We start from the raw sequence: 27,452 nt of genomic DNA, 5'->3' as shown, positions 1-27,452 counted from the left end.
GTCCCCTCCATGTCCAGCACTGTATATGAGAGAAGTGTCCCCTCCATGTCCAGCACTGTATATGTGAGAAGTGTCCCCTCCATGTCCAGCACTGTATACGTGAGAAGTGTCCCCTCCATGTCCAGCACTGTATATGTGAGAAGTGTCCCCTCCATGTCCAGCACTGTATATGTGAGAAGTTTCCCCTCCATGTCCAGCACTGTATATGTGAGAAGTTTCTCCTCCATGTCCAGCACTGTATATATGAGAAGTGTCCCCTCCATGTCCAGCACTTTATATGTGAGAAGTGTCCCCTCCATGTCCAGCACTGTATATGTGAGAAGTGTCCCCTCCATGTCCAGCACTGTATATGTGAGAAGTGTCCCCTCCATGTCCAGCACTGTATATATGAGAAGTGTCCCCTCCATGTCCAGCACTGTATATGTGAGAAGTTTCTCCTCCATGTCCAGCACTGTATATGTGAGAAGTTTCTACTCCAAGCACAGCACTGTAGAGAGTATTGCTGGCTGGGTTTTGGAGTTGAGACAGTCCACCCCTCCTCCTCCTCTCCTCCTCCTCCTCCTCCCTGCACCAACAGCTCAGTCCCCCCACCCTCTGGAGCTCAGCACACTCCCTCCCTCCCCCATTCCACACACATCAGCAGCTCTCCTCCTTCCACACACATCCCAGACTGGAGGAGTGAGCAGAGACAACACAGCAAGCTGTGCCCTACAAGTACAGGGGGACACCAGGGGATGAGGTGAGGACAGAGGAGGAGAGAGGGAGAGCTGGATGGAAGAAGGAGGACAAAGAGGACTAAAGAAGGAGCAGACACAAGACAGCCATCTCCCTAACCTCAGAGGATCCCAGACAAAGCCTTGCCCAGCTGTGTCCAGGAGGAGCTGTAAGTGTCCATCACAGAAGGGCAGCACGCCTGGCTTTGTGTAGGGGATTGGGTTATAGAATGCTGATTTAGGGCTTTTGTGTCCTGGTGACAGCGCCCCATCCTCTCATTACTATGAAGGTGGGCTCCAGGTCATTAGAACCCACCGGTGTAGGATCATTGGGCTCAGCTGGCTCCTGACGTGTCATAAGGTGTTGGGTTAGATCCTGGTGACAGTAAACATAAGGAAACACATGTTTCATTTTCTGGCGGATCCTTCATCTGTGGGCCAGGAGAAATCCAAACAACCTTCTGCCAGGAATTTACAAAGCAATAAAAAGGTCCCATAAATACAGCACAACATTGACATAAACTGATGTTTACTGCGCTACGACGGGAAAAGTCGAGGTACGCTATGTACTATTGGATTGTGCCGCTTTTAAAGTTCATCAAAAGCCAAAACTTTTATTTTTTTATTATATATATATTTTTTTTTTTAAGTAGGGAAGTGTTAAATCTCTGTTTGTTTTGTTTTCTTGCCATCTGTGTCCGGTTCGGGAGATTTCTCTTTGCTTCCTGTTCTGTGGACACAACAGGAAATGAGAGTTATTCTCTGCAAAGTGAAGGAAATCGCATCGTAAAGTTTTTCACCTTTTTTTTTTTTTTTTTTTTCATTTTTTCTGAAATATACTGTACACCCTCTCCAGCCCCAATCCCTATTGTACTTCCCTCCATGGGTACTGAGCTGTCAGTGCCCACGCAGCCAGTGCCGGGATTTAAAATCCCTCGCTCTTTTCTCTCTGCAGGGCTTCCAGGACAGATCAGAGCAACTCTGATTGGTCACCACTGACACCAAGCATCTCTCTTATCCGGCCTGATAGCCCTACAGGGAGAAGAGAAGATTTCAAATCCCAAGAGTGCTGCACCAGCTGCGTGGGCACTGACATCTCTTCACCCACAGAGGTAAGTACAGCAGGGTCGGGTGGGTGTACAGTGTTAGTTCACCTATTCATTTTTTTATAAAAAGGCCATAAACTACCTATCTGAATTTTATTCAGTTCCCGATGAACCAGCTGAAATCCGCTCAGTGAGTGGTCCTATGGGCCGCCACCCGCCCGACATCCTTCAGTTGAAAAATCCAAGGGACCAGGTGGAAAACTGTCGGCGGTACAATGCCTGCTTCCAATCAGATGCCGCCGTTACTCTGGTTATTTGACAGTCAGCATAGGAAAAAATCAATAGCTGCAGCGGCAGAATCATCGACCTACGCTTTAAGACCACATTCACATTTTATGTAGCAGGAACTCGAGTTGCCGCTTGCAATGTTTGCGCATCACACATAGGGCAGCCCATTCACTTAAATTGGCTGCCCCATGTGCGTTTGTTGCCCAAAAGAAGCTCCTGCTCCTTTTTAGGCGACAAACTTCCCGCTATTTTTAAAGGCACGTTTTGCCGCAATTGCAGTGCAATTATGTCACGTGACAATTGCAGGAAAATTGCACCATGTTTGGGGTGCTTTTTAGAATGAATTGCACCCAAACGCATGTCATTTTAAAGCAATTGCCATACAATTTGGAATAGTGGGCAGAATTGCAGCAATTTTTGCCTATGATTCTATATTGCCAAATGTGAATAGGGCCTAAAGCATGGATGAAAGAATCTGATTTTTGTGAGAATCTGATCCCCATCCCCCCCCCCCTTTCTGTTCAAATCTGTATGTGTATTACCAGCTTTAGACAGTTGTCACCAGAAAAAGTGCCCTATTGGAAGATTTCCCCTCTCTTCCTGGTCTATTGACAACTCAAAGTTTCGGATTTTTCAATCACTTGCTAGTGCCGGTTCATACTGATAGAGTGCGGGATTCGCGACGATTCCTGTGAGTTTCCCACACCGCATCACAATCGCACTCCGTTCATACAAACCGCTGCAGGTGTCTATGTTAAGTGATCAACACCCCAAAAATGATTTGCAAAACGCAGTGCGATTGACTGAATCGGATCACATGGGTGTTGAACACCCATGTGTTCCAATTCCAGTGTGAAAAATAAAAGGTGTCTGCACTTTTTTTCATGCGTGTGCCGTGCGATTTGAGCCATACAAAGTTAATGGCTCGAATCTCACTGCAATGAATCACCTACTATTTGAACAGGAATGCGGTGCGACTCTTGTCCGAATCACTTGCAGTTTCCCGCACCACAATAGTGTGAACCGTGGCTCAGCCCTGGTGGCAATGGTCAGCAGGACAGATTGTGTAAATCTACCCCAATAGAGAAATAGATGGCAATAAAAACCTGACAGAGGTTCTAAGGGGCCCATTCACATCAGGTGGTGCTTATTATGATATTAATCGTGTGATGGCGTGTATGCTTACAGCAATGCTTTGTTGCAACAACTTTTTTCTTTTTTTTAACTTTATTTAAAGACAAAGTAATTTAACTCTATATGCAACAGAAGTCTCAGTTTCTCAACAGACTTCAAAAGAGTGTATCAGTGCGGGCAGTGGGATAGATGAGTATTTAAGATCTATTCACACTAGTGCGTTTTTTTTTTTTTTTTTTTTTTTTTTTTTTTATGCATTTTGCAGAAATGCATGGGAATTTTTTAACATGGGTTCCTATGGAACATGTTCACATCAATTCATTTTTGTGGCTCTGCGTTTTTGGAAAGGGTCGGGGACTTTTTTTCATACAAAATGCAGTGTTTTGCATGCAGTAGAATTCAATGATCCCGCATCCAAAAACGCAAGTACCGCTTTTTTACTGCGTTTTGCGTTTTTTTTTTTTTTTTTTTTTTTAACACTGTATACAGTATTAAAAAAAAAAACTGTAAAAAAAACAAAAGCAAAACGCGGCAAAACCGCATGTTCAAAAACGCAGCAAGCACCGCAAAAAGCACTGCAGAAACGCTCTAAAGCAACTTGCATAGATGTGAATCGAGCCTTACTCTAGTTTGCAGTTAGACCTTTGTGGACAATTTTTCCCTGACAGGTTCAGTGTAAATATCTGGGTTGAATATGGAGTGTAAGTTCCAGGTCACATTGGAGCGATTTGGCATGCGATTTGACATGTCAAATCGCATGCCAAATCAGCGGCAATTGCTGGCAATAGCACCATCCGAATCGGTGGCACGCCGCATTTGCGGCGCCGCACAGATTCCCAAAAGTAGTTTCTGTACTACTTTTGGAGACCTCGGGGTGCGATTTGAATCAGTCAGTATACTTTAAAGCTCGCCATACACTTATCAATCGTTTGCATTGAGGGCTAAGCCAAGGAAACCTAAAAAATTCCTCCATTTACAGTATACAGTGTAGATAGATGAATCCCTCACTGTGGCTATTGTTTTCTGACAGCCATCACCAGAGGCTGACAGAATACCCGAATAGCTGCTGCATCTGATTGGAAGCCCAAACTACACATTGTTGCACCAAAGAAGTACCCGTCATTTTTTTCCAAAACGCATAGAAAGTAAAACATAGAAAGTAATGATAATCCTCTTGTCCTGCATTGCCGTACACAGGGACTTATCAGGTTTGTAAAGACAGAAAATAGAAATCGTTCGGCAGGTAAAACCACTCTTATGTATGTATTTCAAGTATCAAATTGGATGTTTGCCTGGAGTTCATCTTTATTCCGGAAATGTTTCCGTGTCTCCTCTCTTATGGTTGCTGCACTTGAGTTAATCTAACATGACTCAAATTCCTCACAATGAGCAGTGAGTGGTCTTAAAAGGAGCAGTCACCGGTGGTGGCGTGTCTAGACTATGAATGGCCTCCTTCCAGTGATCACCGTCCACAGCTACGGCAGAGTATATAGGCTGCAACCAAGGCCAGCCCGCTCCAACCTCATTTAGGTCAAGAGGTATTTCCAGGGTGTTCAGAGTTTCAGTAATGATGACATGTAGCATTATTAATTCTATTCTTTTGTTCTAATGATGAAACTGTTTTCTTCTAATGTCCTTGTAAGGGCTGAGATGATTATGACTCAGAAAATATAGTATTGCTTGTTCAGATTCATTTAACCACTTCAGCCCTGGAAGATTTGGTTGCTCAATGACCAGAGCATTTTTTGCGATACAGCACTGCGTCGCTTTAACTGACAATTGTGCGGTGGTGCGACGCTGTATACAAACAAAATGTATGTTCCCCCCCCCACACACACACACACAAATAGAGCTTTCTTTTGGTGGTATTTGATCACCTCTGTGGTTTTTATTTTTTGCGCTATAAGCAAAAAAAGAGCGACAAGTTTGAAGAAAAATCACACTATTTTGTACTTTTTTGCTATAATAAATATCCCCAATTTTTTCAAAAAAAGCTATTTTTTTTTTCTCAGTTTAGGCCGATATGTATTCTTCTACATATTTTTGGTAATAAAAATCGCAATAAGCGTATATTGATTGGTTTGCGCAAAAGTTACAGGAAAAGGAAATATCTGTAGGTGTTACTATTTTGCGAAATCATAGATGTCCAGGGACATAGTCATACTCCCTTTTTAGATTGTAAGCTCTAACAAGCAGGGCTCTCTGATTTCTCCTGTATTAAATTGTATTGTAACTGTACTGTCTGCCCTCATGTTGTAAAGTGCTGCACAAAGTGTTGGCGCTACATAAATCCTGTATAATAATACTCAGATTTAAGGCATACTAAAAAAAGGGAGCAAATAAGAGATATTGGTTTGTTAGGGCTTACATACACTTAGGCCTCTTTCACACGGACGATCCGTATGTCCGTTTTTCATCCTTCCGTTTTCGGATGAAAAACGGACATACATTCATCCCTATGGAGCGTCGGATGTCAGCGGTGACATGTCCGCTGACATCCGACCCGCTCCAAACCGAAAAGTGTGAGGAGGAAAAACCTACTTTTCCATCCGTTTTCGGATCAGATCGGGTGACGACGGACACTACGGACCGTCATCATCCGATCCCCCCCATAGGGGAGAGCGGCGCTCTGACAGGTCCGCCGCTGCACAGCGTACAGCGATGGACCTGTCATCTTCCTGCTCAGCGGGGATCGGCGGAGCAATCCCCGCTGAGCAAGTGGGTGTTCACGGGGCGGATCATGACTGATCTGCCCCGTGTGAAAGAGCCCTTAAGATTTTATGCCAAACCAATTTTATTTTTCTACTTAGAGTGAGCAAGATTTAAAACCTAATGGATTTTTACTGCTGTCCGGGCTCTGTAAACTTGGGTATACGGGTATCAAAATGTGGCCATGGCATCAGGAAGCAGGCTAATTTCGATCCATGTGTCAGGCCGAGTTCACACCGGTACGACGCAACTTTTTTTTTTTTTTTCTCCGATTTTGAGATAGTCAGCTTGGCCTTTGACCAATCAAAACAATCCCAGTGTGACATAAATTCCTTTTCCTGCTGCTGTAATCATGTCGGATGTCACAAGTCATATTGTTAGGACAAGAATCCGACTTTTATCTTCAATTATATTGAATGGGCTGAAAACGGACTAAAATAGTGCAGGAACCTTTTTCAAAGTCAGACCGACTTGTGTTGGACCAGTTAGACCCCTTTCACACTGAAGCTGTTTTCAGGCATTCTAGCGCTAGAAATAGCGCCTGAAAACCGCCTCCCATTAATTTCGTATGACTTTTCGCACTGGGGCGGTGCGCTTGTGGGATGTTAGGAAAAGTCCTGCAAGCAGCAGCTGTGGGTAGGTTTGGAAGTGCTGTTTGGGCAGCGCCATCCTAAGCGCCTGAAAAGCGTTTCGGAAGCGCCGCAGCAAGTGTTCAACACGTCGTAACCCCTTCTTCGGCCGCTAGCGGGTGTTAAAAGCGCTCCCACTAGCTGCCAAAAAAAGCGCCACTTAACAGCGGTAAAGTGCCGCCAAAACGAGAGGCGCTTTACCACCAACGCTCGGCGGCCCCAGTGCAAAAAGGGGTCTTAAGACAGCTCTTGTAGGGAACCATTAATTTGTACGTATCATGAGACATGTGCTCCCAATGTCAGAGCATATGCCACACCAGTGTGAACCAGGCCTAATTCTCTATGTTCAACAGAAGCTGATCGTTAAAGAGGAAGTAAACCCTGGTGGGTTTTTACTTCCTCTTTATTTCCCTGCAAAGGTAAAGCATAATGGGCTACTATGCATCGCATAGTAGCCCATTATGTGTCACTTACCTGAAACCGAAGCCCACGATGTCTTCGTTGTCCCCACGAGCAGGGAGCGTACATCTTCACCCCTTTTCCTTCCGGGGCTGTGAACTCCGGCTCTCTGACTGGCCGGAGTCACGTGACGTCACTCCTGTGCATGCGCGCGGGAGCCGCCAGTCACGGCATGACCCCTATTAGAAACGGCACGATGTGCCCTTTCTAAAGGGCGCATGCGCGGATGACATCAGCGCTCGTTTTTTTTTTTTTTAGTAAATATCTCCTAAACTGTATAGGTTTAGGAGATATTTCAAGCACCTGCAGGTAAGCCTTTTAATATAGGCTTACCTGTAGGTGAAAGTGGTTGTACAGGGTATCTTTCAAACGGTCAAGATTGAAACGAGCATTTGATCAGCTCTGATTGTTGTAGTCTAACGGGGGGAGTCCTCGCTGTCAATATACAATAGTGCAGCAGGGGAGATCGCTGCAATCACCTTGCTTGTGTGGATACAGGTAACCGTGTTTTTTTTTTTTTTTCATTATTATACAGGGTTTATATAGCACCAACAGTTTGCACAGCGCATTCAACCTGTTGGTTGAACAGAGAAAAAACCTCCCAGTGTAAACCCAGCTATAGAGAGATTTACCCTCATTTCCTATCCTGCTGACAATGTTTTTACCAAACAGAAAGGGAGTCTGTATCTCACAACAAAGACCACAGATAGGAGTAAAAAAAAACCTGACTGGGGTTCTAGCCCTCCCGTAATTTAGAAGAACGTTTTTATTTTTATCTGTGTTGCCCCTCCCACTTCCTGTCTTTTAAATCGTTGTCAGAAAAGCTGAGCTCGAGTGTGTTCGGCTCTTCCAAACTCACATGGCTGGGCTCTCCAAAAGCTGTCGCTTGTAATGGGCCAATCATCTATGGCTGAAGCAATCCCTGCCCCGAAATTGCACATATACACGGCCCTTGTATAAGCACATCTCAGGGGTGGGGAATGCCCCCATTGCAGATGATTGGCCCAATTACAATTGACAGTGTTAGTGCCTTCCAAAAGTCACAAGGAATATATCCTGCTGCGGCATGTCTATACCCCTGGCCACTGACTCTGCTGTTAAAGGGGGAGCGGTTGGGCGGCTCAATTGCAGGGTTTTGCTGCCCCCAACCACTAGTGTGAATGAGCCCTCACTGATTTTTGAATGGGAGTATTCAGTTGATCGGTTTAAGTGGTATATTTATAAAGCATAAAATCTGACATTTACCAGACATTCACTGCAGGTGAATCTTCCTGGTGTTTGACAGTGATTGATTCACCATCAGAGAAAATGACATTCACTGCTGTTTAAATATGCCCCCATGTGTAATAAAAAATGTTGTCGTTGGCCCTAGGAAGTATCTCAGCAAAATGAACTTCCTATTGCAAAAGGTGTCGGAAATTTCCCTTGTAGCTCAGTAAAGACTCACAAGCAGGAACAGAATGTTAGGGAGATTCTGTGTATATACAGTATAAAGAAATCCTCCAGAGCTCCAGATTGCGATGGCCTGTGCACAATATATAGCAAAAGCCAGTTCATGTGTGTGTCAGAATTTTGTTTATGAATTGGATATTTTCCTGACAAAGTAACATATGGTTGTAAAGGTTGTCATTTTTTAAAATGACAAACACGTTATACTTACCTGCTCTGTGTAATGGTTTTGCACAGAGAAGCCCCAATTCTCCTCTTCTTTTTAGTTCCCTGCCGAGTGCCCTCAATGGTAAGCTTCTTGCTATTGGTCAATCGAGCAGATTTGCTCCCAAGCCATGCTCCTGTGAATGGACCAATGAAAGCCGCAGCTCTCATGCACATCGCTGGATTGAGATAGGGCTCAGGTTGGTACAATGTGGGGGGTGGGGGGTGGGGGGGGTGCTGCAGCCAGGAGTTTTTTTACCTTAATGTATAGAATGCATTAAGATAAAAAAAAATTCTGCCTTAAGAACCACTTCATAATCAAACACAATCTTTATTTTACAAATAAACAATATATGACAAAGGATTCACATAGCACTGTGAGTTATCTAAAGTGACAACACAGCTGATTACTACCACCTGATGAGGGATATAAATGTACCCCTTTGACAATTCAGAACAAGAAGATGGGTTCTTTTGATAGCCATGTTAGTGGTGACTACTTCTTACTTTCTTCTTACTTACTTTGTCTGCACTCCCCCCATTGCCCCTTCCATGTTCCTTGACCCCCAAGAATAAAGACCTGAGGTTAGAGTTAAACAGACCTTTTTTCAATGTTACATCTATTAAAATCTTCTGCCCTTGTTTTAAATTTTGGATAGTAAAACACTTTTTTCTTCCAGTAAATATCTTATACAGCCCACTTCCTGTTTCTTGCTTAGTAAAAAGCCTAGACTTATGATTTCATGCACAGCTCTCTCTCTTTAACTCTCCTGAGAGTTTGCCAGGAAGGGGGGGGGGGGGGGTGAGTCATAAGAGGGCCAACGAAAGCTCCAGAGCTGGAGGTGTGCCTCTGTGTGTCTAAGTCCAGGAAGTGAACAGGCAGCAGCTTCAGCTGCCCATAGTTAAAATGGCTGCAGCCAGACTCAGTGGAGGGAGATTTCTGCAGCATATTTGGCAAGTACAAAATCACAGTATATATAAAATAATATGCAACGTGGTTGGAGGGAAGCTTCAGAATGGCAAAGATGTTTTTATTACAAATTATGTGAGCAGAATGCAGTTCCTCTTTAAGGACCTTCCCCTACACTATGTGAGAGTGCTCAGACCCTGCATAGTGGATGTAGGAAAAGGACACATGTTCCTCCCCACCCTGAAGTATGGACTATTTCCAAACACACCAGTGTTCTGTCAAAATAGCCAATTCATCAAGATCTCCAATTGTGTCACTTCCTGTTACTGTAAACATCAGTAATTGGAGATTTCAACGACTTGCTGTTTTGACACAACACCGGCAACCGTATGCACTCCGGTACACGGTATTATGAGTGGACATGGTTGGTCCGCTCCGATACTAACCAACAAAATGGCCACCTCCAAGGCTGCGGCAACTTTTTTCTTGTTGCCCGCTGTTGTGTCAAAACAGCAAAGTGTTTGTGTACCGGAGTGTATACGTTTGCCCCGTGTTGTGACAAAACAGCAAGTCGTCAAAATCTCTGATTATTGATGGTTTACAGTAACAGGAAGTGACGTAATTGGAGATCTTGATGAATTGGCTATTTAGGCAGAACACCGGTGTTTCATCAGATTAGGCGATCCGTCAGAATGTGTAATGGAGGTGACATTCCGTCGCCGCCATCTTGCTGCACCCCGCACTCCTCCATAGTAAGGATACACAGAAGGGGGAAAGCGGACATCTTGTTACACCAACCGGAGTTTTGCATTTTACACTTATTTTTAACAGTAAAGTGAATTTATATAGTGAAATACAGTACTTAGAACTCTGTCTGACTGGTTAGATGTTGAATTTTAAAAGCAGTGAACTTCTGTCAGATTAGCAAACCTATGAGATGAGCAGGCTTGCCGCTTCTTTTAAAATTCAACATCTAACCAGTGAGACGGAGTTCTAAGTACTGTATTTCACTATATAAACTCACTTTACTGTTAAAAATAAGTGTAAAATGCAACACTCTGGTTGGTGTAACAAGATGTCCGCTTTCCCCCTTCTCAGTGTATCCTTACTATGGAGGAGTGCGGGGTGTAGCAAGATGGCGACGACGGAACGTCACCTTCGTTTCACATTCTGATGGGTCACCTAATCTGATGAAACACCGGTGTTCTGCCTAAATAGCCAATTCATCAAGATCTCCAATTACGTCACTTCCTGTTACTGTAAACCATCAATAATCAGAGATTTTGACGACTTTTGCTGTTTTGTCACAACACGGGGCAAACGTATACACTCCGGTACACAAACACTTTGCTGTTTTGACACAACAGCGGGCAACAAGGAAAAAGTTGCCGCAGCCTTGGAGGCGGCCATTTTGTTGGTTAGTATCGGAGCGGACTAACCATGTCCACTCATAATACCGTGTACCGGAGTGCATACGGTTGCCGGTGTTGTGTTAAAACAGCAAGTCGTTGAAATCTCCAATTACTGATGTTTACAGTAACAGGAAGTGACACAATTGGAGATCTTGATGAATTGGCTATTTTGACAGAACACTGGTGTCTTTGGAAATAGTCCATACTTCAGGGTGGGGAGGAACATGTGTCCTGACGAACAGGGTAGTGAGGAATGAGAGGAAAGTATCTGCACAGAAGAGGAGTGCTGAATGGGCAAAGTTACAGGTTTACTTGAGACTATGATCCATCTGCTGGCTGGTTAATAGACTTTGTAATATTAATTGTCAATACTTCATATTTATCAGATATATGTACAAAACATTAATTCTCTTCAAGGTACCTGAAGACTTGAGTCGGCGGTTGGATAGTTCTGCAGAAGGATCAGGACATAAACATGCTTGCTTATTTCAGCCAAGTATTGCCTTGTTGTGCACTGAGAAGACCTCCCTAGCACCAGCCTGATCTCATTACTGATCAGCCAGGAATATCTAATCCGGATGAGAAGTCTTTTTCTAAGATTTGTTAGTCAGATGTCTGCAGAGCGTACATAGTGTCCACAGAATTGCACTGGTTTCCTGAATCAACTGCAAGAGGCCTGCTGGGTGTTAGTCATCCGTAGAGGTCTTAATCTGATTTGTAGTGTATGTCTATATTGTTGTAATCAGACATAACATGTATAGATATCATACGTTGTTTCTGATGGACACTCTGCAGAAGTAATGTAACACACGATCCTAACCACAAGTATTCGGATTAATTCCTGGATTAATAATTGGGATTGTATTAAAGTAGTATTAAACCCTCCGCATTTCGTACCTTAACACATTGGGCACAAAAAAAAAAAACAACATTCCCCAGTAAACTATTTGTTAAAATTCTTATGCCATCCCTTTGCATTTAGAACATTCAATGCTTCTGACATCTGCTCTTGCAGTGCTGCTTCCCTGAATTTATGACCTTCACAGTGCAGTGAGGGGAGGAGGGAGGAGCAGAGAGTGCCTTGCCACCCTAGGCTACAGGGCTGTGTGTTTCTACTTTAATAGGTTTTCCATGGAAGTTCAAATATGCAGTATGCAGAATTTATTACATATAAAGACACAAAACACAAGTTAAAAACAAAGATATACCAGCACCTCCGCTATATGATTACTACATCCTTTTTATTTATCCCTTTCGTGACTAAGCCTATTTTTGACATTTGGTGTTTACAAGTTAAAATCCGTATTTTTTGCTAGAAAATTACTTGGAGCCCCCAAACATTATAATGGCGATTGTTGCAATATTTTATATCACATGGTATTTGTGCAGTGTTTTAAACGCAACTTTTTGGGAAAAGGGACACTTTCATGAATTTAAAAAAAAACAAACCGTAAAGTTAGCCCAATTTTTTTGTATAAGATGATGTTATGCTGAGTAAGTAGATACCAAACATGTCACACTTTATAATTGCACGCACTCATGGAATGGCGACAAACTACGGTACCTAAAAATCTCCATAGGCGACGCTTTAAATTTTTTTTACGGTTACCAGGTTAGAGTTACAGAGGAGGTCTAGTGCTAGAATTATTGCTCTCGCTCTGATGATCGCGGCAATACCTCATATGTGAGATTTGAACACCGTTTACATATGCAGGCGTGACTTCCGTATGCTTTTTCTTTGCTGCGTGAGCTCGCGGGGACAGGGGCACTTTAAAAGAATTTCTTTTTTTTTCCTTATTTATTTTATTTATTTTTATATTAATGTGTTTTAAAAAAAAATTTTGATCACTTTTATTGCTGTCACAAGGAATGTAAACATCCCTTGTGACAGTAATAGGTGGTGACAGGTACTCTTTATGGAGGGATCGGGGGTCTAAAAGACCCCCGATCCCTCCTTTGCACTTCAAAGTATTCAGATCGCCGTTTTCGTCGATTCTGAATACTGTATATTTTTTTTAAACCGGCGCCATTGGCAGCCGAGTAAATGGGAAGTGACATCATGACGTCGCTTCCGTGTTTACAATTAGTAGGCTGGAACGAAGCCACTTACGGCTTAATTCCAGACTGTCACTAGCTGCCGGAGGCAGCAGATTGGTGATCGGGCCTCCCGATGGAACGCGAGGCCCGGTAAGAGCGACAGGAGGGGGGACGTCTCCTCCCGCTCCTCCGGTATAACAGCCGAGTCGGTTGTTATACCTGGAAAGCTGATCGCCGGCTCTAAAAAAATAATACCGGGAAGATGCCTGCAGCTGCAGGCATCATCTCAGTATAACCCCCGAAAGCCGAGTACGCACATCTGCGTACGCTTGGCGGGAAGGGGATTTATATATAATATGTTTGGTATAAGCCTTTTGATATATTGATCTATATTTTAGAATGTATTTATTTTTGTGACAATCATTTTTAGAGTTATTAGGGTCTCAGTAGGTATACCTTTTTTGTAACTCCTTTATATGTACTAAAATATGTTTGTTCGGCTACATTCACACTGGTCTGTGCGGATTATAGTGGCAGTTCCACTATAATGACAGGCTACCTGTGGCCACAGTTATTCACGATTACCTGTGCATCCAGCAACGTTCATCGCAGATTACAGAACAGCTGCAACCACTGGCAACCTGTCATTCTAGTGAACAGGGCCGGCGGCCGCAGCAGGAATCTCTGATTCCTGCCACTACTATTCGCAAATGGCCCTATTCGCTGCTGTGAATGTAGCAGTTAGCTGCATAAGAGTCCAATATATATATTTTTATGCTTTTCTTCCTTTTCTATAAATATATATTTGAACCTCCGTGGAAGCCCTTTTCTGCTATGTGCTCCAGATTTATCACTTTTTAGTTAATTTTGTAAGGTGCGGGGCTTTGAGGTTTGTTCACAAATTTGGTTGCTGTTCCACTGTTGTGTGTTTTTTATTGATGCACACAGTGTAGGGAGACATAACTCTAGTCCCTGCATGCAAGGGTGACTTCAAAGAATGCTGCAAGAGAAAGAAACCACTCTAACACAGGAAACCTGGGGCAGAGGTCTTGTCATCAACTTAAAGCGAAAGTTCACCCTTATTTGCACACCCCCCCACACACTACCACTTTTTGCCAGGGAGGGTGGAGCAGGTACCTGGTTTTCACAGGTACCCGCTACCACTTCCAGTCAGATGCGTCAGAGTGATCTGAGCTTGAACTTCACCTCCACCTTCCCCCTCAGCCTTCTGGGACACCTCACAGGTCTCAGAAGACTGCAGGACCATTCACAAAGTGCAGCACGACTCGCGCATGAGCAGTAGGAAACCATTGTGAAGCCGCAAGGGTACACTTTCTGTTTCCCTTACTTACAATGCCAGCACCCAAACCCAATTGAAGAATAGGCTCAGCTGAGGACTTTGGCTGATCCCCGGATAGGTAAGTGTCTGTATATTAAAAGTCAGCAACGACAGTGTTTTTTAGGGGATCCTGGGGCTCCTCTTTAAACTGTTGGAAGGATTAAAAAACAAAGAAGCTGCATACTCAGTAAATCAGCAGCTGAAAGTGCTCAATAAACTGAGGGTTTAATGCCACCTTAACATTCAGTGGTCTACAGAAAAATGACATCATGGCACTATGATTTTTTTTATAAATGCCTTCCTAATCATAGATATCAGTAATGTAAGGAGTAGATTCTGTAACCATCTGTGTTGGGTTTTGTTGCCATTTTTTGAAAAGCCTAATGCATTCTGTCTTCTGTTATTATTTAGGGAGTGCTTTTGGTTGAGACCTTGAAGTTTTCATAGAGCAAGTGATGAGTGCTTCCCATGCAGCCATTGCTCCTTTGACACCTTGTATGGAAGGCCTGCCTCCACTGCCAAAGAGCCTTAGTGGTCTTCTCAATTCAAGTGGTGGTTCAGGGTGGAGAGATCTGGAGAGAGTGTATGCACAGAAGTCCCGTATTCAGGATGACTTAAGTCGTGGAGGCTCAGGTGGCAGCACTCATTCAATACCAAAGCCGCCCAACCTTGATGCTGCGTTGGCTTTGCTTAGGAAAGAGATGGTAAGTTAACTTTTATTTTCTGTTTTATTTATTTTTATGTTCTTTAATGGAAAGCCTTCCAATTCTAATAAAAACATGTGCAATAGTGGACAATTTTATTAGATTTTATTAGGATTTTTTTTTTTTTTTGTGTGTGTTTACTTGGCTTTGTCCTTTCATACCCTGGCCACAGGCAGACGTCTCCCCAAGAATGATGGGCAAGCTGACCTCTAACGATTCAATGTAATGTCAGCACACCCCTCATATTTGTGTAAATATTATATCTTTAATATTATATCTTTTCATGTGACAACACTGAAGAAATTACACTGCTAGAATGTAAAGTAGTGAGTGTACAGCTTGTATAAAAGTGTAAATTAGCTGTCCCCGCAAAATAGCTCAACACAGCCATTAATGTCTAAACCGCTGGCAACAAAAGTGAGTACACCCCCAAAGGAAAATGTCCAAATTGTGCCCAAAGTGTCACTATTTTGTGTGGCCACCATTATTTTCCAGCACTGCCTTAACCCTCTTGGGCATGGAGTTCACCAGAGCTTCATGGGTTGCCACGGAGTCCTCTTCCATGACGACATCATGGAGCTGGTGGATGTTAGAGACCTTGCGCTCCTCCACCTTCTATTTGAGAATGCCCCACAGATGCCTAATGGGGTTTAGGTCTGGAGACATGCTTGGTCAATCCATCACTTTTACCCTCAGCTTCTTTAGCAAGGCAGTGGTCCTCTTGGAGGTGTGTTTGGGGTCGTTATGTTGGAATACTGCCCTGAGGCCCAGTCTCTGGAAGGAGGGGAATCATGTTGGCATTCATGGTTCCCTCAATGAACTGTAGCTCCCCAGTGCCAGCAGCACTCATGCAGCCCCAGACCATGACACTCCCACCACTATGCTTGACTCTAGGCAAGACACACTTGTCTTTGTACTCCTCACCTGGTTGCCACCACACACGCTTGACCCCATTTGAACCAAATAAGTTTATCAGTTTTTATAAGTTACTATAAGTTTTTATCAGACCACAGGATATGGTTCCAGTAATCCATGTCCAAACTGTGGGCTTTCTTGTGCATTATCTTTAGTGGAGACTTCCTTCTGGGACAACAGCCATGCAGACCAATTTGATTCAGTGTGCGGCGTACAGTCTGATCACTGACAGGCTGACCTCCCCCCCACCCTACCCCTTCAACCTAAGCAAGGCTGGCAGCACTCATAAATCTATTTCTCAAAGACGACCTCTGGATATGAGCACGTGCACTCCACTCCTTTGGTCGACTATGGCGAGGCCTGTTCTGAGTGGAACCTGTCCTGTTAAACCGCTGTATGGTCTTGGCCACTGTTCTGCAGCTCAGTTTTAGGGTAAATCAGGGCAATCTTCTTATAGCCTAGGCCATCTTTATGTAGAGCAACAATTCTTTTTTTTCAGATCCCCAGAGAGTTCTTTGCCATGAGGTGCCATGTTGAACTTCCAGTGACCAGTGTGAGAGCGTGAGAGCGATAACACCAAATTTAACACACCTGCTCCCCATTCACACCTGAGACCTTGTAACGCTAAGGAGTCAGATGACACCGGGGAGGGAAAATGGCTAATTGGGCCCAATTTGGACATTTTCACTTAGGGGTGTACTCACTTTTGTTGCCAGTGGTTTAGACATTAATGGCTGTATGTTGAGTTATTTTGAGGGGACAGCAAATTTACACTGTTTTACAAGCTGTACACTCACTACTTTACATTGTAGCAAAATGTCATTTCTTCAGTGTTGTCACATGAAAAGATTTAATAATATATTTACAAAAAATGTGAGGGGTGCACTAACTTTTGTGAGATACTGTGTGTGTGTGTGTGTGTGTGTATGTCTATGTATGTGTGTAATTTTATATATATATAATATAAATATTATAAAGTTTTCAAACAAGATTTACACAACTTTAACCCAAGATTCACACTTTTTTTTTTTAAATGGCTTCAACATAATTTTTTTTTTTTTTTTTTTTTTAATAAATGCACCCTAAGTGATGTTTTCATAGATGGTGTGTTAGGATTTCTCTTAATCTGACCATATATGCAGTGGCAGGCATATATGTGCCTGCATTATGCTACCATAATTACACAAATTCAGCTGACATAACATTTTTCAATGGTAGTGATTCCTGACTCTGAAGCACGCATTTCTGTAAGGGGGGGGGGGGTTTATTAGCAAAGTGTTAACTGACGGGTCAGCTAGTGCAGCTTGCTACTGCAGAGAAGCCCTGCTAACCTCCACAGTTGCAAATAGTATGGAAAGGAATAGTGTACATCTGTGTCTGCAAAGTGATGTAGTTATGTTGTGCAATAAATAAGGCTGACCATGCCTGCTACTTTCACGTCATCAAAATGGTTTGACAGAACAACTCCTGATCAGTTTAGATACCTACCTTGACATTCTGAAAAGCAAAGTTGAAAATAAAATGTCTCCATATGTACAGTACCCAGTAGAGACACAAAGTGATACCAAACACACGGTTTAATTTACAATGTCCCTTCTCTTTCTGTATTAGGATGATGACACTAATTATTTTACTTTAAAAAAAATCGATCTACAGCTGTCAATTGACCCAGCTCTTTCTGAGCCTGTCTGCGGGGAACCATAAGCAGGAGGAGCTTCTAGTTCTCTGCTGCTGGTCACATGTTCAAAAAAAACCCCAAAAAACTGCCTTTTAGATACAGAATAAACCTAAATAATATCAATAAACTGTTTTAAATTGGCATACAAATCTATATTTGTAATCAAATCTTTATTATTTATGGCAATAACATGGTGTGGTCAGATTTCTACCAGTCACAGGCTGTGTCACGCCGCTCCAGCCAGTGTCTTAGAATAGGAGGGAGGTGAAGCCATCATTAATCTACATGTAATATCCCACCCCCATTGTTTTTAGTTGGTTAGTGGGCATGGAGGAGGAGGGAGTTTATATACCCACATGTGTGGCTCTATAGTCATATGGGCTGCTCAGATGTGTTAGGGAGGTAATACTCACTGAAAACTGAGCATGTGCAGAGTTACTTTAATCGGAAGGATCAGGGTGGATTTGATTTAAATCAACTCTATTTAAATCATAATTTTTAAAGAGCAACTGTCATCTCCGTCCCGCAGCAGCTCCTCCTCTGACCCGCTATTGACTCACTGACCATCCCATTCACTTTAATGGGATGGCTGGTGATGCGGCAGTGAGACAACAAGGTGAGGGACGTGGCGACAGCAGGTGAGTGGATTCCCGTTAACAGGCGCTGCCATGATGGATCGAAAATGACAGGTGCTCTTTAAAAGTAAGGACTTATTCTTGCTGGTAGTTAGAATCGTTAATCTTTGCAAACAAAATGAAGGTTTCCTATTTAGAATAATAAGCTGTCAGGTTAGTAAAACAGCAATATCAAAACCGATTCAATCATACAGTAGTGTACATAGATTTGCAAAACAATGGGATAATGGAATTTTCCTGAACTATCTCATGGTTACTGTGAAATTGTGTGAATGCATCAATGCAGTGCATGTTTTCTCAGCTTGCAGAGCTTGGATTCATTGAATGAGTTTATCAAAAATGTAAATATTGCAGACTATACAGCCTCATGCTACATAACTAAGCTCCATTTCGTGCTGAATAAACTAAATTATTAATGTATCTTAAATGGAAAACTATCTTTGGATATATTTTACTCCAAAAGCATTTTATTACAATAAATTTAATAAAAAATCAATTTAAATCAAAATCTGATAAATTTTTTTTTTTTTTTTTTTTTTTAATCATTGATTTTTATCCACCCTGGGAAGGATTTACCCCCTTAATGACCAGGCCATATAACTGCGGCGGGTGGTTGGCAAGTGATTAACCGCTTCCCGACAGCCTCACGCAGATATACTGCGGCAGAAGGGCACGTACAAGCAGATTAACGTACCTGTATGTTGCCCTTTAAGAGGTGGCTTGCGGTCGCGTGTGCTCATACGATACATGCGCGTTGGTATGCATTGCATAAAAAGGCAGTATGTCTGCCTTTTTATGTAGCATACTGCAGTGCTTATGTATGTGATGTAATTTTAAATAAAGTTTATTAAAGAAAAGAAATGCAAACAGTGCAGTGTGTTGTAACAACACATCCCATCACCCCTACGCAATGCATACCAGCTTTTGGTCGTTAAGTTGAGCATAAAGCGCAGGCTAATGGACTTTGAAATCTCCAAACTACAGGGCCCAATCTGTGAATACCAAAAATATGGAGAAGGCTGAAAAAACAGTTTTCTCTGTTTTCATAATCGACACTCCAGAGTCCCGCACACTGCATATGTGTGAACTCTGTGTGCTTTCTAACATTCTCACAGTGGCAGGGCCTCGCACTGTCACAGCCCTTCTAGAATTTTGCAAAGTTAGTTATAAAAGGGTTATATTGTGTAAGAACGTTTCCCTTTAATTTAATAGCGTATATTAAATAGCATTGGCTAGCGTAAAGGAGGATTACAACCCCTGTCAGTTTCTTTTTTTTTTTTTTTTGCAAATCCCTGTCCCAGTGGGGATCGGTTAGAAAGTAAGAGGAAATCTCTCTAAAATGAGGGAATTTATGTTTGTCCATGGGATCACCAGAACTAGTGTCGCCATTGGAAGATTTTCCCTCTATTCCTGTTCTAGGGACAACCTAAAATGTGGAATTTTCTTTTTCTTTTATTCTTGGTAATCCATTGTAAACAGGACAAATGTGGTGAACCAGCCTACAGGGACACAGACAGCAATAGAAACCTCCCGGGGGTTCTAATCTCACTCTACTCTTTCTTAAACTAAAAAAAAAAAAAAGTTTGCCCTTTTGCCTTAAAGTAGAACTAAAAACTTTTTTTTTTTTTTTTTTGAATAGGAGGGTTATATCCTCTGTCAGATTTTTTTTTATTTTTTTCCATCTGTGTACCATAGTGGAAATTTTACCTTCACTCTCTGTCCCATAGCCAAACAGGAAGTGAGAGTAAATCCCTGCAGCATAAGGGAATCCATTGGGGGCCCCCAAGTCACCAGAACTAGTGTCTCTATTGGAAGATTTCCCCTCTGTTACTTTTCTGGGGACAACTGGGATTTTCTTTTACTTTAACAATTTAATGGTAAACAGGACAAATAAAGAGGGTGAATCTACCTAAAGGGGGCACAGACAGCAATAAAAACCCAATATGTGCTCTAATCCAGGGGCCCCCAACCGCTGGGTCGTGGAGCAGTGCCAATCTGTGGCCTGCTGGTAGCTGGGCCACACAGCGGGGGTTGGCAGGGATCCGAGCGAACCAGCACAACCTGCACTGCCAACCTCCGGCCACCAGAGGGTTCCCGCTCCATTTCTCCTACCACCACTACCCCCTTCCATCTCTGTGATCACAAAGAAGGAGAACTGGGATGGGGGATCTCATGGAGCACTGGTGAGACCTAGGCTGCACATCCAACACCCCCCCCCGAGGTGACAGGCTGCAACCACCACCAAACCCCTACCCCCTCAACCCCCCCCCCCCCCGGGCTGTGGATGGGTTAACTTCCACGTGACAGGGAGGTTGGGGGCCCCTGCTCTAATCCATCTCCACTCTGTCCAAAACGGAAAAAAAAGGTTTTGCCTTTATTTATAGTTCTATTATTCTAGTTGCAGAATAATTTATTAAGGTAAAGGTCTACTCTTAACACAGAGTGAAGTTCTTAGTACTTAGGATAATACAGGCCTCTGAATAATATCATTTGAGTACAGCTCCATTTATGGCACGATAAACCTTTTGAAAAGACTAGAACAAGAATATTGGGAAACCAGATCTGCAGATTTTTTTTTTTTTTAAATGCAACTGCCTATTATAACATTTAAAAACAATGTGCAATGTCTGTTAAATCTATTTAGTAAAAGACCTCCACTGTAAATGAGAAATGGTAATATATTCCAACTGTTTAATGGTTATTAAAACCCCAGTGTTTGATTACAGCATGTGTCATTGAGCATGTGATTACATTACCATCTCACACTTTGAACCCTCCCCCATGTAAATCATATTATTTCAGTAGTCTGACATTATTATGAAGAGAACAGTATTGTAATACAGTGCCATCAGTGTAAGGAATTGGTTGATTTACATTGACCTCTGACACTATATAACATAAAAAAAAATTCCAATAAAAACCTTTTAACACATAGAACAGTGTTTGTTTTATGCATTTTTTTTGTGTTTGTTTTACTAGGAAATCTGTGCTTTCCGGTGTATTTATTGTACTTTTTTTAGACATGAAATAATGTGCATTGTTCCTGGTAGGTGTTACTTCCTCTTTGTTTCCCTGCAAAGGTAAAGCATAATGGGCTACTATGCATCGCATAGTAGCCCATTATGTGACGCTTGTCTGCAGGAGAAGCCCGCGATGTCCCCGTCTTCTTCGCTAGTAGCGAGCGTCCATTCTTCACCCCTCTTCCTTCTGGGGCTGCGAACTCTGACTCTGTGACTGGCCGGACTCGCGTGACATCACTTCAGCGCATGCGCGCGGGAGCCGCCTTTAACGGCATGACTGAAGCTAGAAACGGCACAACGTGCCCTTTCTAACTCCAGCGCATGCGCAGAAGAAATCGCCTTAAGGCGATTTGCAAATATCCCCTAGACCTTGCAGGTCTGGGAGATATTTCAAGCACCTACAGGTAAGCCTTAATCTAGGCTTACCTGTAGGTTAAAGTTGTTGTAAAGGGTTTACAACCATTTTAATGCCTAAATGCCATTGTCCAAGAATGCTAGTTGATTCATACGGAATCTATAGTGTAGTTTTACATATGATTATATGTGAATGCATTAATTTTTATGTTATTTTTTAAAGCATGGTAATATTTTAACATTCTCTTTCTTTGCACAGTCTATGAGTATCGAGTTGGGTCTATAAATATTTGGACAGAGACACAGTTTTAACCAATTTGACTCATTATGCCTTTACAATGGGCTTAAAATGAAGCAATATAGATGGGATTGAAGGCTAGATTTTCATTTTTAATTCATGGGGTTTAACAAAAAATGTTGTATTCGTTGTTTGAGTCATTTTTATACTTTGCCCCCCATTTTTTATGGGCTTAGAAGTAATTGGACAAACTAAATTAAACATAAAAATAATGCACATTTTTTTTTTTTTTTCAAATCTTTATTTATCAAAACGTTTTAACAATACTTTATAATACATATACACATCCGTAACATGAAACAAATCTATAATTCTTTATCATGACCATTATTACATTCTCTATTTCCTTAAAACTACATGATTTATTCAAGGATGTACATTCCATAATTTAAACCCATCCCCCATCCTCTCTAACAAATCAATCAAACCCATTCATACCAACAAACCATACGACAACAATAACAAAGGAGGGGAAAAAAAAAAAAAAAAAAAAACATCCTTTCCCTTAGAATCTTCCTCTCTCTTTTCCTGGGGACCTCACTTCCCCCCATATAAATTAGAAGTTCTATGCCTTCCTTAGAAGCTTTGAAGAGACTCTGTACTCTTCCCATTTAATCCATATATTTAATAATTGTTCTCTACGCCCTTCTTCTATCGTCATTCTTTCCTCCAGGACACGCATCTCTGCCATTTCACACTCCCACTCCACTACTGAAGGCATATATGAGTCATTTTTATACTTTGCCCCCCATTTTTTATGGGCTTAGAAGTAATTGGACAAACTAAATTAAACATAAAAATAATGCACATTTTTAATACTTGTTTAAAACTCCTTTGCAGTCAATAACTGTCTGAAGTTTTGAACCCATGGACATCACCAAATACTGGTTTTCCTACCTAGTGATGCTTTGCTAGGCCTTCACTGCAGTTGTTTTCAGCTGTTTCCTCGCTGGTCTATCTACCCAAAGTTTTGTCTTCAGCAAGTAAAATGCATGTTCAGTTTGGTTAAGGTCAGGGTTGACTTGGTTGTTAAAGAATACTCCAGTTCTTTCCCCTCAAAAGCTCTGGGATTACTTTAATGGTATGTTTTTTATTTATCCATTGTCCATCTGTATTGAAAGTCATGGCCCCGTTAGTTTTGCAGCATTTGTCTGCATCTGAACACAGAGTATAGCCCTATATACTTCAGAATTTATTCTGGTGTTTCTGTCAGCACTCATGTCATCAATAAACACTAGTGACCTGGTTCTATATATGCCCATGCTATAGTGACGCATACCGCCATGTTTCACAGATGATGTGGTATGCGTCACTTCTGGAGCCGTGTCTTTCTTTCCGCATACTCTTCTATTCACGTCATTCTGTTTATCCTCGTTGCATCTGTCTAAAAAAATTTGCCCCACAGCAGACCTTCCAAGTATAAAGGCAGCCTCCATTATTCAAGTGACTGTATCACCTTGTCACATACCACATACAGCTGTATACATGGAATCCTAGGACCTCGAACCACAAGATACACCAATTAGCCATAACTTTATGACCACTGAAAGGTTAAGTGAATAACCTTGATTATCTTAAAATGATGGCATCTAAAATTTGATGGTACATATTAGGCAGCAAGTAAACATGTTGTCCCTGAAGTTGCTGTGTTGAAAGCAGGAAAAATTAGGCATCGCAGTTTGTTGTGTAAGGGCTCTTTCACACGGACGATCCGTATGTCCGTTTTTCATCCTTCCGTTTTCGGATGAAAAATGGACATACATGTATCCCTATGGAGCGTCGGATGTCAGCGGTGACATGTCTGCTGACATCCGACCCGCTCCGATCCGAAAGGTGTAACGGAGGAAAACCCTACTTTTCCATCCGTTATCGTATCGGGTGACGACAGACACTACTGTCTGTCATCATCCGATCCCCCATAGGGGAGAGCGGCGCACTGACAGGTCAGTCACTGCACAGTGTGCAGCGATGGACCTGTCATCTTCCTGCTCAGCGGGGATCGGCGGAGCGATCCCCGCTGAGCAAGCGGGTGTTCACGGGACGGATTATCACTGGTCCGCCCCGTGTGAAAGAGCCCTAAAATAAAAGGGTTGACCCTCTTGTCCTGAAAATGCAACTGTAATGCAAATAAAGTAGTACAGACCGTACATAACTGTGTTGCTTCTAGACAGATCAGATAAAAAATGAAATGCCATGACTAAATATTTATGTGTCTAACATCTCTGCTTTTTTGCCTGGAGTCATTTTGACTTTGATGTCCACTGTGTGTGTGTGTGTGTGTGTGTGTGTGTGTGTGTGTGTGTATGTGAATAAAGTATCTCACTTTTCAGTTATTCCTATGAAACCACAATGGAAAAAGAAACAAACTGTTTTAATTTTCCAAAACTATCAATGGTTAATGACGCGTACACACGAGGGGACTTTACGGCAGACTTGCTCCGGAGGACCGGAGTCCGTCGGATAATTTGATCGTGTGTGGGCTCCAGCGGACTTTTTTTTCCCCAAAAGTTCGACGGACCTAGAAATGAAACATGTTTCAAATCTTTCCGACAGACTCGAGTCCGGTCGAAAAGTCCGCTCGTCTGTATGCTAGTCCGACAGACAAAAACCGACGCTATTGGCTACTGGCTATCAAATTCCTTGTTTTAGTCTGGTCGTACGTCATCACGTACGAATCCGTCGGACTTTGGTTGATCGTGTGTGTCCAAGTCTGTTCATTCGGAAAGTCCGTCAAAGTCCACCGGACCTTGTCCATCGAAAAGTCCGCCGTGTGTACGCGGCATAACACTTTGCTACTCCAGAACTGGACAGGATTTTTAGATGTTTTTTTTTTAACTCTACACTTAGGTGCATAATTTTGCCTATCCCGCAGTGCAAGTGTATCATTTACTCAGGCTGGCAGCTAGTGGTTGTTTAGAAGCAATGGTGACCATGCTCCATTATATACTGACCACGTCTAGAGGGAGAAATCTACAAACTTGTATGTGACCATTAAATCATAGAACAATGCAGATGCAAAAATTTAAAATGAGATTAATGTTGCCAAAATAACCTGAAATGTGTATTGACAAAAATACAACACAGTTTTACAATACCTTCTTACTAAAGCCAAAACTTTATCCAAAAACTAAAAAGCATGGACTTTAGTATCTCTGACAGGTTTAAATTTATTATCTGGGACCTCCTCAGAACGTGATGGAAAATAAAAAAAAAAAAAGTATAGTTGCCACAAGACCAGCAATGAGGGAGCAGTGTTCCATACCCAATGCCTGTGGTACAATGGCAGGCATTACAAAGTTTACCCAGCAGCAAGCCCGCAGCAATTGGAAGTTAAAATAAATGGGGACAGAAACTGCATTTTTCACACATTTTAATGCTCAAAGTAAAACAATGCTTTGCCAGGTGTTCACCTGAACTGAGCCTTCTATTTTGAGCACACCAGGAATGCACCTACAGCTTTCCCTTTGGCATTCATATACAAAGGCTTTACAAGCTATTATACAAGTGAAACTTTACTATAATTATAAAAGCATGCTGAATATACCTCTGAATGGGGAAAAGGACTGATCCCATGCATATACAGTGTAAAAATTCTTTAAAATTATGAATTTTTAAATTTAGTATATAATAAAGGTTTGATCTGCACCTATCATAAGAGAAATATGAGAGTTGACCTAACCTAGAACAAGCATACAGCAAATAAGTCAGAGAAGATTCACAAGACCTTATCACAATACTTAGTTCTGATCAGAGTTTAAACCAGGGGTGCTCAACCTGTGGCCCTCCCAGCTGTGAAGGAACTACAAGTCTCATCATGCCTCTGCCTTTGGGAGTCGTGCTTTTAACTGTCAGTGGCTTGCAATGCTTTGTAGTTCTGCAACAGTTGGAGAGCCACAGGTTGAGCACCCATGGTTTAAACCAAGGTGTCTTTAAAAGGGAGGTCAAAATTAGAAGTTAATTATTTCCACTGAAAGATTTCCAGTATAAAGTGTGCTTTTAAAATTGCATAAGATTTACCACTTGTTTATAATCGCCACTTTTCTTACTAATTAGCATAATCCTGGCATTCAGTTTCAGCAGGGTTCATCTGGGACTCTGCATTATGTACAGTGTTCTTGATAAAATACCCAAATCATGGTAGTGAGAGGAAATTATGGGGCACCTCATTAGGTTCTCAGCGTTAGTGGGAATGTAAAGGCAGCCTTAATGTGCGCCAAATGGAGGTCAGAATTTAAAAGGAATTTAAAATTTATCTCATAAGTGTTTCAAACTAATCTCTACTTACAGTAGTTTGTCTATTTTTAAATATCTTGTTCATTGATCAGTTTGATGCAAGTTACCAAATTTTCTTAAAAGCTTTATTTGGGAAAAAAGGCAGAATGAGACTGAGACTTGGATACGATTTGGACCTATGAGTAAAAAAAACCTTATTAATCATCTCTTCCATTCTTCCCCTGCTTTCTTGAATGAATTTAAGGGAGATTTTCTACTGCTAATGCTGTAGAACAGACTCGTAGCCCACAGTAAAGCTGACGGTCTTTCTGCAAAGAGATAGCACTTCATAAAATTGGCATAATGCTTATCAATCTAATTCAATAAGTAAAGTCTTTCAAAAAGAAAAGGGAAACCGTTTCAGATATACTTAAACCCAGTGGTGTATTTAGGTTTTGTGCTGCCCTAGGCCTGACTAAACTTGTGCACCCCCCTAATTTAAATATGACCCACCCCTTCCTGTCAAGGCCATATCCCAATTTAAAAGAGAACACTGATGTAAAAGGGACTGCTGCAGACTCTGGTGGAATAGGAAATTCTGATGTAAGGGGGTCTCTGGTAACCACAGAGCTCCCCCTTACATCACGGTCCACAGAGACTGCGGGGGTGGCACAAGGGAAAGTCAGAGACTGCATACATGGCACGGCACGAAGTGTACCTCCCAGGTGAATGGGGCCAACCAACCTGTAACAATGTGCATTGCATGCAGTTGCAACACTGTGATATTGCATTTAAGGGGTTAAAACCGGCATTGCGGAAGCAACATATTGCCTCATCACTGCATGTCAGATTCCTCTGAAAAGAGATCTGAGCATGGATTGCTTTTCAGAGGAGTGTCAGCCCTTACTGACATTGTGAATGAGCATAAAAAAAGCAGTTGTGATTGTACAGGATTAGGGGCAAGAGTAACGTACATACACACACATCTACATGTATTGCTGAGGGGGAATTAGAAGAGTGACACAAGACAGTTGTCTTAGGAAGTGGGGCAAAAGTATAAATCTGGCCTTGTCAGTAGGCAAACACAAAGCTTCCCTGTGACTTTCACCACTTTCATGCAAGCCTGGGAACTGCAACGTCGCCAGCAACACCGGGCACTGCCATGGTGCCAGCAACACCTGAGCACCAGTATCTCACCTGTTAGACCCAGAGACATCTATTCATGATCAAGCAATGGTGGTAACCTGCATGTAACATGATACAGAGTAAGCTGTCCCTGCCTGTCACCTCTCTGTGCTGTGCAGTCT

The 27,452-nt window shown here is 42.2% G+C and overlaps 1 protein-coding gene across 2 annotated transcripts in view; it reads left to right on the top strand.

Moving 5' to 3' along the window:
• The first annotated feature begins 591 nt into the window (after nt 1-591).
• The window catches only part of FAM89A (family with sequence similarity 89 member A), a 39,158-nt gene continuing 12,297 nt past the window's right edge, over nt 592-27,452 (top strand). The window contains exons 1-3 of one of the 2 annotated variants that reach the window (XM_073627765.1): nt 592-883; nt 1,669-1,825; nt 14,741-15,033. In XM_073627765.1, coding sequence (XP_073483866.1) covers nt 14,785-15,033 — 249 coding nt within the window. In that variant the 5' untranslated portion in view covers nt 592-883; nt 1,669-1,825; nt 14,741-14,784. The remainder of the gene's footprint in view (nt 884-1,668; nt 1,826-14,740; nt 15,034-27,452) is intronic. The other variant, XM_073627763.1, reaches the window with a different exon arrangement.

This window comes from Aquarana catesbeiana, linkage group LG04, assembly GCF_042186555.1.
Source record: "Aquarana catesbeiana isolate 2022-GZ linkage group LG04, ASM4218655v1, whole genome shotgun sequence".
NCBI classification, from domain to species: domain Eukaryota; kingdom Metazoa; phylum Chordata; class Amphibia; order Anura; family Ranidae; genus Aquarana; species Aquarana catesbeiana.
Note: the sequence above shows the minus strand (reverse complement) of the source record. Positions and strands in the feature narration are given on the sequence as shown.